At 38.6% G+C, this 12633-nt stretch overlaps 1 protein-coding gene across 1 annotated transcript in view; it reads left to right on the top strand.

Annotated features, from left to right (window-relative positions):
* Positions 1 to 7125, top strand: part of RAD23B (RAD23 homolog B, nucleotide excision repair protein) — a 36085-nt gene extending 28960 nt beyond the window's left edge. Inside the window, exons 7-10 of the mRNA XM_057376792.1 lie at positions 41 to 164; positions 1318 to 1445; positions 1861 to 2037; positions 3858 to 7125. Coding sequence (XP_057232775.1) covers positions 41 to 164; positions 1318 to 1445; positions 1861 to 2037; positions 3858 to 3971 — 543 coding nt within the window. The 3' untranslated portion in view covers positions 3972 to 7125. The remainder of the gene's footprint in view (positions 1 to 40; positions 165 to 1317; positions 1446 to 1860; positions 2038 to 3857) is intronic.
* Positions 7126 to 12633: the final 5508 nt, after the last annotated feature.

Raw genomic sequence — 12633 nt, 5'->3', positions numbered from 1 at the left:
GTTAGCGTTCTGTGGGTAATGATGTGAACTGTGGCTTTAGGGTATACCTGGAGATAATCAGGCTGTGGCTGAACCCCCTCAACCACCAAGCACTGGTGCATCTCAGTCTTCAGCAGTGGCAGCAGCAGTAGCAACTATACCTACGACTACTAGTTCACTAGGAGGTAAGAAAGGCTGTGTTTGAGAAGATGTGATAAACATGTGTACTTAATCTCTTTTTCCAGTCAGTTTTAAGTTCCAGGTGTTTGTGAGCTGTTCAAAGGGAATTGGGTAAGAGCTGTTAACATGCAAATTCCAGGTGTGGTGTTTTCTCAGGACAAGTAGCTTGTTATATGCTGATTCTTGTGCAATGAAGCATGAGTTTTCAACAAATGCAGTGAACTTGCACAATTTCTTAAATTCAATTCTCTGATATTAAATGCGAGACCRCAAATGTGGGTGGGATTTTGTTTTCTCTCAATTAAACTCTGGCTTTCTACTGTATGGCTGCCTGGGCACTGTCCACCATGACTGTATTAATGTATCTGCCACACAGAAGTTGGAATATCAAGGGAGAAACCTGAAATTAGACCATGAAGTGTAGCACTGGGGAGACCTCTAAGTGACCCAGGACTCCTCCTCACTCAGCAATGCAGCACATTGACAGTGGTTGGTGCCTGCTGAAGAGAAGGGAGATAGATAAAGCTCTTAAAGGGAGATAGATAAATACACAAAAGGAGCCTAATGAAGGGATAGAAAGTACCTCTCTTAGGCTGTGGCAGAAATGATGCTCAAGATACAAGTCCTGATAAGAGGCCAGAGCGTTKAACATGCAGGGAGTAGTGGCAGGCACACATGACTTGATCCATAAAAAGGGAATTGGGGGAGGGATATTCCGAGCAGTTCAGACACTGCTGTATGAAATTCAGTGACTAAGAATGTGGGATGTATGGGAAGGCAAAGCTCCCTGGAAAACTGACCCATGGCAGGAGGTGGAGTGCTCTGTTGTAGAGACAAGACTCTAGGTTCAGTGGATGTCTCTGAAGTTAACCAGAAATGAGATATACAGAGGAGAGTGGTTGGAGAAAAGTACAAGGTTGTTGGATCTTAAGAGAAGACATCATGTAAAATGGAAATCATTGTTTAACCTCAGTATAAAGAAGTTTTGCTTAAAGCTAGTGTGAGGAAGCAAACTCTTCTGTTCTTCAGTGACGGGTGTATTATCCACTTTCATGTCCTGTTCCTATCTACAATTACAATGTAGATATGTATTTTATTAAGATTCATAGTAACTTTAAAAAAAAAAAAACATGTTAATTCACTGATTTTTTTTTCCAGGACATCCGCTTGAGTTTTTACGAAATCAGCCTCAGTTCCAGCAGATGAGACAAATTATCCAGCAAAATCCTTCTTTGTTGCCGGCATTGTTGCAGCAGATTGGACGGGAAAACCCCCAACTACTACAGGTGGATCTTGTAAACAAGAAAATAGTGCTTGCTAATTCTGATTAAGTTTTACAATTGAGTCATATGTTGATGTTGTCTGGGATATGTTGCTAGCAGCTACATTCTGTTGCTGGCTTTTCAGCAGTTGTTGCTATACAAAATGTACTTTCTATGACATTAGATACAAGTCTGAGACTTCATAAGAGGTGCAGAGGGGATAAGGAAGTGGAAAGCATCACTGCAATTGAATTGAAACATAAAAATTGCATTTCTTATGGTTATAGTTAATAATTTTTCTCTGTGTGCTTGTTACACATTTATTTGCATTCCTTCATTCTTAATTCTCTGAAAATAAATATTTTTACTTGTCTGTTGTCAGGTTTAAACAAGAGTTACTTAAATAGATGTCTTTCTTTCACTGCTCTGTGCATCACAGCAAATAAGCCAGCACCAGGAACATTTTATTCATATGCTGAATGAGCCAGTTCTAGAGTCTCGCCAAGGTTTAAGTGGCAGTGACGATGGTGCCAGCACTGGAGGAATTGGAGATGCTGGGAATGCTCATATGAACTACATTCAAGTAACACCTCAGGAAAAGGAAGCTATAGAAAGGGTGAGCCTTTCTTTATTGAAATTGCCTTTCTTCTTTGAAATTCTGCTGTATTCTTCTTATTGCTGTAGGGTGTTGACTCCAGTGCATGCTTAAGACATACCTAACTTAGTCTTTGTTTAGCTCAGTAGTTCTGCATCATATTTGGTATTTTCATGTTGGGTATTTCATAGTTGTTGTAGCCTTGTTTCAAATCACATCTCTTCATGCTTTATAGCAATTGAGTCTAAAATACATTAAATCTATCTTACTGAGCAGAGCCAGAGCGTTTTAAATTATCAGAGACCATTGTGTGATAATTGATGACGGATGGATTTCCCTCAGTAATTATTCAGGAAGTAATTCCTCTTGCAAAAGCCACAGCCAGTACTGTTCTAGATCATGCCATGATACATTTCCAGATGCAAAGGTCTGGCTTCATGAGTACTGTTTGCAAAGTACTTGGAAAGTGAGAGCACTCATAGCTGAGTAGATTAGTTAGGGTCAAAACTTTACCCAGTTATCTGTCTATCCATAAGGATTTAATTAGAGTATTCTAAAAGCACTGGTAAGCATGAAAATACAGTCTGGGATGGTATAYTACATTCATAAGTAACATGTAACTGACTAAATAAGGATTTGCATAGATGGCAATGGCTCTAAGACTTTTCTCTGGACAAATTGCAAGACTTCTGTTATAGTGAAAGGCAATATTTTACCACTGGCAAAACAAAAGTTTATGTAAGGGTCATCAGAAGATACRTATTTGAATATAGGTATCAATTCTCCAGATCTTGAGGAAATTGGCAATTAATCAATTCAATCTCATAGAGTTATTTGTCTACGTACTTCTTCACAGGTCATCTTTTCTGATCTGCTGCATTTCCTTTTAAAGCCATTTTATGCAGTAGAGCTTTATTACCTCTGCAGTCATTCTAAAACTCAACAGAGATCCATACACTTCTTTCACTTTCTATTAAAGACACACCTCAGAATTTAAGCATCACTGCAGCTGATGTCTTCATGCCTTTCATGGCCTGAAAGGAARTTTAAGAATGGTTGGTGAGGGATGATTAAGTCCCTGTTTCTCACAGATCTGCCCCATATATGACATGCCTTGCAGGTGCTTTKAGGATTTTAAGGAAGTCTCCAAATGGTTGAGTATATTTGCCTTTGGCTGAAAAAAGGATTAATTTGCTGAGTGCCCCTAAGTGCTGGCTAAACACTTGGCATGGTAATAAGTTCTTCTCTGGCATTCTCATGCCCTGTTGTCACTGTGTTCCAGACATTAATTAATTMATTGACTTCTGAAAACCAGATTGCTCTCAGCTGACTTGTCTTGGCTGCAGTGTGTAGTTAATTTTTTTAAGATAAACAATTGAAAATATGGCTTAGTGTGATGTGCTGGACAACCTACCAAAGATCACAGGCTGGGAGCTTTTGTTCCAGTCAATTTTTGTTAAAAGTGCATTGGAGCTTTGTGTAATTGTTTAAAATGAGCATTGTTTGAAGCTGGGCTTTTATTCTGCAGCAGTGCAATGTGCCAATTACTTCTTGACAGTACTGTAAGCCAGGTCTGGTTTAGACTTACTGTGTCACTAAAGAAGTGACAAGATTATAGAATGCTTCACTAGACTTAATCAAATCACTTTTTCAAGTGAGGATCTTCTTTACTTAAGGCAGAGGCAGCACCTTATTTTTCAGTTGCTAAAGTCTGCATTGAGCTAAACAGCAATGTTATTTTCAAGATGGCAGTAATTGATTGAGTGACTTCTCAAGACACTAGATGTACAAAGAAGCCGAACATAAAAAACGTACTTCCTAAATATGTTTCTTTTCTTCAGTTAAAGGCATTAGGATTTCCTGAAGGACTTGTGATACAGGCGTATTTCGCTTGTGAGAAGAACGAAAACCTGGCTGCCAACTTTCTTCTACAGCAGAACTTCGATGAAGACTGAGAGAATTTTTTTTTTCTATTTCACACCTCACACCAGTGCATTACACTAACTTTGTTCACTGGATTGTCTAGGATATTTGGGCTTATATTCATAATGCTTGGTGTATGGCATATAGGGGTGGGTGGAAGGGAGAACATAGGAAAAAAACAAAGCAAAGAAAGCAACAAATTTATGTCTGTTTTAAATTAGCAGATGCAGAAAATCGCACAGTGTAAAAAAAAAAAAATGTACAACCAAAAAATCAGCTTCTGCAGATAATTAGTTCCTTCTATAAACTGTAGGTTACTTTTTCTAGGTTTTCACTCTTACTGTACTAGTTCCAGAAATGTAGTGTAATGCACTGCTTCATGTTCCTTTCCAGTTAGCATTGGCATTGGAAGTAGCCTGTGCTACGTGGATTTTACAGTCTGTATTTTGTGGCAACACTGGATAGCAGCTTTGTGAAATCTAAAAGATCTGAGCAAATGTAATCCTGAATGTCAAAATAGGGGTATTCAGGGTTTTTTTTTTTCAGCTGTGTTAAAGTAGTGCAAGAAACACAGTATTTTTGTCTAATGCTGAATTAGAACAGTGTTGGCTTTTTTTTTTTCTTCAAATGAAAACCCATTACAGTTAAAAGTGTCCTGATTATTGAGAAATGCCACCCCCTCCTTTGTCCCCCTCAAATGATCTGAGAAGCTATATACATAAAGAAAAAAATTATTATCCTGTTTACATATKTTCTCTTTGGGAAAAAAATGATAGATATCTAATTACTGTTCTCTTAATGTTATCTTGCAGTAAAAGTTTTAAAAGCAATAGATTGCATGTTTGGTTTTATTATATGCACTCTAGTGAACTGAATATTCTTCTTCTGCCAGCAAACAAAATGCAAAAGCTTAATTTTTGTCTGCTGCAATGAGACTTTATCAAATCAAATTTCACCTTCCCAACTTTGTTGAACCAGCTTTCATAGTACAGCTGTAAGTGTTCTGTTGCTCTTGAATAGATTGTAGTGTTCAAGCTATTTCTGTTAAGTAAGGACTTTTGGGGATTTATTCACTTTATAAGGAAGAGAAGTTCAAAACTTGAGATATCAAGCAAATTGTCAATTTATTCCAACGTAACAAATAAAATTGACACTCGAAACTTTCTATTGAAAATAAACTCTGGTAACAGAGTTTTGAATCTTATTTCTTCATACCTAGTTATCATTTATTTTGTTTAGTCATCATAAAATGTTAACAATCTTTTTTTAAAATACACATTTACTTTTAGAGATAATTTTGCCCATCGTTGCAATAATAGGAATAAAAATAAATGCAAATTTAATTTAAAGCTGTTCTGTGCAACGTTACCTGAACACAACATGGGGATAGTTTGATTTTTCTACTGTTGTAGTCCAATTACCTGGATTACAAATTTACCTCTACAGTAACCAGGAAAAATCTTATTAGTGGTACAGCACTGAACTCCTGTACAACTAATGATATTAATTATTTTAATGATTTAGTGGTACAACTAAAAAATTACTTTCTGCTGAGTTTGTTTATCAGTGGATTAACTACTTATCTACTACTTAAGCTCAAAGTACAAGTCAAGTGTCTTGAAAGAAGAGCTAAAAAGACTGAAACGTTTGTATTTAGTTTCTTCATTGATTGGCCATAGTCTGTAAAAATATTATCTGCACAAAACATGAAAATGTATTAAAGCTTTTTACTTTTTTTTCCTATTCGTATACATCTGTGATATTTTTCCAGACAGTGTGTATTTCAATTATTCAGATTTTATTCTTTTAAAATTTCTTAGGTGTATGTCATCTAAATGATCAGTAGCACAACCCAAATCTATCAGTAGGAGATGTGATACTACTAAATAGGAAATAAGTCTTTCATAATGTTTTGATTTTAGAGAAGTTAACATTAATACCTGAATCAGCTAGCAGACTTCATCTAAATAGGATTCTCAGTTCATCTATGAACTGGGAGAGATGGATTTTGATTTAACACTGCAGGCCAAAAGGGGCTGTGTGTTTATCTGTAAAAGAGCCAGCTGTCAGGTACTTGAAAAACACCAAATTGATACAAGGACTTCTTGAATGTACTTTTACTACATAGCTAATATCTAACTAAGACAAAAGCTTTCAGTTTGTGGGAGTCTTCTGTACTGATCAAACTGCTATGAGAAATAACCATTCCTTCTCTAGGAGGCTGGAGAGTAAAGCAAGAATGTCTGGGTGTTTTAGTCCACTCCCTCCAATTTTGATTTTGAAATGTTTACGTATTATAAATGTATTTGAATTAAAGTCTGTTGAGCTTGTTCTTTGTAAAAAAAAAAAAAAAAAGGCAAAAAAAGAAAAAGCTAGTAGCTTTGTTCATTTGTAACTTTGTATGCGAGTGACTGAGGGATTTATGGCTGCTGTGTTCGAAGCCTTACTAGTCATGCTGTTCCCGTTTTTTCCAGCAGTGAAACAGTGTTTTTGTGACTTCTGATGAACAACAGGTGTCTGACCTTACATGCTAGCAAAAACTGTTACCTGTCCAATAGTGGGATACTTGCCAGGGAGAATCATGTCTCTCTTTGTAGTAGCTGCCAAAAGGGAAGAATACGTGGAATTCATGTGGTGTTGAGGAGGTGTGACCTGAGCAAGCTGCCTAGGTATGTTGTGCCTCGTTTTCTACCAAGTAATACCGGGAGTTGTCTGCACAGAGTGCTCCTCAGCTTCTCTGCTGCAGATCTCTTAGGGATTTGGGGATCAGTTTCCTCAGGGCTTTCTGAACAGTAGCTAAGAAAATAAAGTATTTCTTCCTAAGTTTTGGTACTGTAGTCCTTACCTATGTTGTAAAACTTCTGAATATCTGCTTAGACAAAAGCTATTTATGATGCACTTTTAATTGGGATTAAAAAGTTACTCTGAAGTCATATTAATTCTGTAGTTGTCTGTTCTTAAAGTACTCTGTACAGCTGCATTTTAATGTTGTGGTTCATTTACCTCACCCAGAGTTACCTGATGAGTCCAGCTAAATCCCAAGCARTTTGACTGATTAAATGCGCTATTCCTACCCTACACTATCAGAATGTTTTAGGAATGTGAGACACTCACTCCTGAAGTCAAACTGTGACTCTGATTTTGGAGTGCTGAGTTGAACTTCACTTCAAGAATGTGCATGAATAAATGAAACAGAGACACAAAGCCAAGTCCTCAAATAATGTATGCAGATCTGTCATCTGAAACAGATTTCATTTAGTTTTTATAGCGTTTTGGAGGCAGCCATATGATTTTTTTTTTCTCCTTTTTATTTCTCTTAAGTCCAGCTCTGTGCACAAATCTAATCTAGAATTTCTCACTTGAAAATATTCTCTAACTCAAAGAAAATAAGGTAGGAATGGGGAGAACATCTTTGTCAGTAACATTTTTACWTCTTCTTCCTTGTCCTGTTTGTGATGCCAACAGAGTGTTCAACACACCATCCTTTGTAAACATTATTTTGACACAGTTGTAACCACAAGTATGTGGTTATGAAGCCACTATTTACAAAATTTTGTGACTTCACCAAACCATCCATAAAAGTAGGCTTATTCCACCTGCAATTAAATGATGTATGGGAAAAAATTAATTATCCAGTCACCACAAAATACATGACTGTAGCTGATGTTGCTGATTTCTATTTGTCAACTGTCAGTGCTGTATTATCTATTTGCCCATAGAGTATATGACCTGTAGGTGGGAAAAAAAGTCATGAAATTTCTTTGTTCTTGTCAGGACTCAAGTTCTTTCCTCCTAGGCAAGAGAAGTAAATGTTAAACACACTCGATGTAACTCCAGTTCTAACCAAAGCACATTTTCATGAAGATTAATCTCTGGCATTTCCTGTCCAASCTGTAGTGAAACTATTAGTAAAGGCAAATACATGCTCTTCAATAATGGTAGTAGTCTGGAAAAATAGTAGTAGACAATGAAGATTCTTCCCTCCACTTCATTCCCTTTGCTCTGGCATTTTCCTCTCTGAGCTCTTACAAAGCATTGTCTACTGTGTACTTCCATTTGCTGAAAGTCCGGTACCAAAAACATTACTCAAGGTGTTGTGCCTTAGAGACCTGGAGCACAAAGTGTCTTTCAAAATGTGTCCTTCTATTCTTGTGTAGCACCACACATTAGTGTGAATACTCTGTGGTGCGGAGGGCAAGRAGCAACAGCCTTGAAATTCTTATTGCCTGAGATAAGAGATTTTAGATGTGATAGACGGGGAGTAATCAGATACACCAGCAGGCAGCTGTTTGCCATCCCAGGGGAAGGGCTGGTTGCTGTTCTTGTAATGTGAAGCATTTGACTTTAAATGTGCAGCAGCCAGAGATGAAAAAATATAGCAATGTCKCCCACATGTCTGTGTGGCTGTATTTGTAGAATTGTTCAAAGTCTTGTCAAAGACACATATTTTTAATTATATCTTTGAATTAAGCATGTTTCTTCCCACCCCCTCTCCCTTGTCTTTACTCTAAATCTTTTTTTTTTCCTTTTCATTATTGAGGAAAGCATGCCAGCTGCAAAGGGAGCACTACCAGCTTCTGTTGGAGGATGGGAGAACAGGATTTCAGAATAGGAAAAGAAATAGGAAATAGTCTTCAGGGTGGGATATGAAACAGGACAACAAAAATGCCRACCACATGGAATAGCCATCTCTGTAGGGAGGTTGAAGTGAAAAGTCTGGACCTGGCAGAGGCAGAGTGTGTGAAAGGAAATGCCTGGGAGAGTTACAAGTGTGATGAAGGAATGGAGTGGTGTGACAGGGCCAAATGGGGAGTCAGAATGAGCAAACCTATGACAGAGTATTTGGGAACAGAACTGTTATCTATAAGGAGATTTCAAAGACAAAGAAATTACAGATTTCTTTTTGTGTAGTACTCTGGTTCTAAAACCAGTTCTGAGGGAGATGACAAAGGTTGCAAAACATTGAGTGCAGTAAAAATAAACACACCTGTTTGTACCTTGGCATAAACCTCACAGACACCACGSACCATTCTTGGGTAGTCTGACTGCACTGAGGTCGTGCTCCTTAAAGGTGGAGGAAAAAAACATTTTGATTATTTTATTTCTGTGGGTGTCTTCTTGAGCTACTTGCTTGAAGTGAGAGAAATGARTGATCTGCCTGAGTGTGCATTTCATGTCAATATGCTACTTGCTTCCCCTGTTTCCATATTAAAATACCAAATTTCCCTTTGGCAAGAATCAGGATTGTGCAAGACGCTCTTGGAACAATGCTGCATAGTCCATTTGGACAACTGTTTCTGATGGGATTGTGCCCCTTGAGCATGAATAATTTGTGATCCACGAGTGTCCTAAAATCTAAACTGTGACCTGGAAAGCTGAAAAAAAAACCCTGGGAAAACTCAATTTTGGAAGAGCAGCAGGGTTAAGATGAGAAGTTACTGGAGTATATTAAATAAGGCTGTAAATCAACAAAGCTGTAATTTTCATCTGCAGTAAGAAATTGCTGCTAAATGTGTACGTAGCTGTATTTTTCACATTTCACAGAATTTGCAGTAAGTGGCTCTCTGGTACACAAATAAAAAAGAACACAAAAGGTCATTTTCTAAATCTAGTTGAAGTGTGCCTACGTTGCCTTCAAAACCCGTGGCAAATTGTCATTTCTGAAGCACTGAACCTCAGTTTGCCATGATTTTGAGTGATTTTGCTGACGGGCAGGGCAGCAGGATGGAGAGCTGTTATTGCCGAAATTAACTGTTGGCTGTGGCCACCTGTGGGGGAAGCCTATGAATTCATCSCCTGCTCTCGGCAAGGGGGAGGGAGCCTTGTGATCCCGGTACAGAATTCCCTTTGCTCCAGGGTCGTTTGGAAAGGATCTGTTGCTTTCCAGATTTATCAGAGAGCCGCCTTTGCCACTTGGGAAATCTGCCCTGATTAAAGGGGAGGATAGGTGGGAGCTAAGTGAGGGGAACACAGAGGGCCACTGATGAAGTGGTAAGACCACAGCTTGTTTTTGGAAAGAGTCACCTAATTTAAGCATTCTGATACAAAATGAGCCTGGAGTTGAAGCATGCATGCATTTGATGCACTGTACCTGGTGTTCCTGCTGTCAGATACAATCTGGTATGTTTAGAGAACAGAAGCACCCTGTTGGAAGGTGGGGTGGCAAGAAAAATAGGTTTGCCTAGAGGGGCTGCTTCTAGTGCAGAAATCTGCTGGTTTTGTGTTTAGATTTCGAAACTGAAGACACTGATGTCTCAGTTTTGTTTCACTGCTGAAGGTTGYGGTGTCTTTAGAACACCGTGTTATTCCTTAATAAGCCTTATCATGCCCTAATAATACCTTCTGAATGCCTCAGATGTAAGTGATTAGGTCTGCGCTTGCATAAATAGGTGTCTCAGTGGTGAGATGTTATTTGCATGATTGTTGTTTGTAGGTGGAGAAGCTGCCAGCCCCTCACCAAATTATCCGTTCCAGCTGCAAAAAAAAAAATCTCCCTGTGTTGCTGTCACATCATCACCAAAGCTTGCATGGAACAATTAGTGTTATTTTGCAAAGGGACTGGATTTTTGTCCCCTTTTCCTTCTCCATGGGAGTTTTGCTTTGTGGTGAGCATGCTGGCTTTGTCTGGGATAGAGTTAATTTTCCTCCCAGTAAGAAAATTACAGTAGGAGGATATGTTTTGGATTTGTGCTGTAAACAGTGTTGATAACACAAGGATGGCTTAGTTATTGCTGAGCAGTGTTTGCACAACATGGCCTTTCTCTGCTGCTCTTACATACTTACCTTTTCCTGGATTCTGCTAATATCCAGTCCTTTGTGTTTGTGGACACTCCTGTGCTCTGGAAAGCGCTGCAATTTTGTCTTTGAGAGGAACAGTAGCAGGGTCATCATTATACACTGTCCTTAATCAGGTGGAAATATGGGTTTGCTCACTTTTAATCCCGCTCTCCCTTCACCTCTCACCCCCACCACGGTGTTGGTGTCCTCTTATTTAACACTCAGATTTTGTCATTGGGAGTTTAGCTGCACTGGGGAGATGGAGAAGGAGCAGCTCAGCTGTCAAATTAAATTAGCGTTTAGGGAAGCTCAGGCAGAGGTCACACGGAGCTGACCAGGCATTTTGCAGGGCTGGCTCACAGGGTAGGTGGGAGAAACCAGGGAAAAAGGGGGCGAAGTCATTCATTCTGCATTTGGGGAAAGAGAAGTGAAATACTAACCAGTCTGGGCAGTTCTGTGGGGTCTCTGGTGTTGAAATCCCAGGTCTGAGAGTCTTAACAACACACCAGTGAGGTGTCTGGAGGAGGGAGATACCCAAAGAAACCCTGAGAAGTTTCTAGACATACAAAAGTATATGTGACTTGCAATATTAAGGTTGGACTTCGGTTATCTTAACTCAAAATTGTGTCACTTTTGTTGTGCAGGCTTGAGTGTGGCCTTGTGGTGCCAGAATCTTAATGGAGACTGCTATCCCAAATCTGAATATGCAAATCTGAGGGCAATTAACACCTCAGAGAGCTGGGTGGAGAGGTGGGAAACACAATCATGTGAGTTTGGCTCACATCATCCGAGTTTGGTCCTGTCCTTGATCACAGTAGTCTGTTCATTAGATGAGACCAGTTTAAACGTGTTAAGGACTAGCAATTCACTCAGAAAATGTCATTATTATGAAGGATGCAGAATGAAGGTTTTGGAAAGATTTCCCGTTCTGGTATTTTGTAGAAGCAAATGTAACTCTGATTCATGTCCTCTATTCTAAGAGTCYCTGATCTGTTCTCTCCACTTCCAGCTTTAAATGAGCTGTAAGGAAACTTTCCATGCTTGGTGTCTGCCTGTGATTTTGGTTTGCTTTGGTTTTTTTAGGCTTTGTGGTTTTTTTGGTTTTTTGGTTTTTTTTTTGTTTGTTCTTTTTTTTTATTTGTTTGGTTGGTTTCTTTTGATTGTTGTTGGTTTTCTTGGTTTCATTTTTCTTAGTGCTTCAGATAATAACTGATTCTGTTTTGGAAAATATAATTGGGGGCCAGGAGAATTTTTTCAAATTTCATTATTTTATATCATTATTTTTTTCAAATTTCAGATTCCTTTCACTGAGAAGAGGCACTGGGTATCTAGAYGTTATTTGATGTGGTTTTCATTTTTCCCCACATACGTGTTTGAGACCAGGAAGAGGAAAAATTGTGAGGGTTGATATATTTTTTTCCCTTTATTTTCCACTGTTAAATGCTCAGGCAGAGTTGCGGTGATGCTGAAAATCTGAAAGTCTTGTCTATCCCTTGTGCCCACGCTGACAAATTTGAAAGCTTGCATGTAGCAAATTAATTCTTCTGGTGTTGTGCTTAAAAATTTATCTGATCTGTTCTGGATATCCTGATTTTGCTGTTCATGCAGAGACCATTGCAGGCATGGAAAGTTGGTGGTTCTTGGCTGCTGTGATAACTTAGAGCATGCGGAATTTGTAGGCTTGGAGTTTGGACCTCTGGGAAGGAAGGTGGTAGACTTTGGTTAAAAATGCAGGTTTTGAGCCACTTGGGGCTAAACCAAAGGCAAATAAAGCTCCACTGTGCTACGTCAATAACTTTCATTTACAAGTTCATAAWACTTGAGCTCTCCATTGGTGCCATTGTAACCAATTTCATTTTCTCCTCAGTTTTTGCTGATTTTTTTTTTTTCTCCTCAGTTTTTGCTGATTTTTTTTTT

This window comes from Malurus melanocephalus, unplaced genomic scaffold, assembly GCF_030028575.1.
Source record: "Malurus melanocephalus ecotype Western Australia unplaced genomic scaffold, MMel_1.1 scaffold_291, whole genome shotgun sequence".
In the NCBI taxonomy this organism is placed as follows: domain Eukaryota; kingdom Metazoa; phylum Chordata; class Aves; order Passeriformes; family Maluridae; genus Malurus; species Malurus melanocephalus.
Note: the sequence above shows the minus strand (reverse complement) of the source record. Positions and strands in the feature narration are given on the sequence as shown.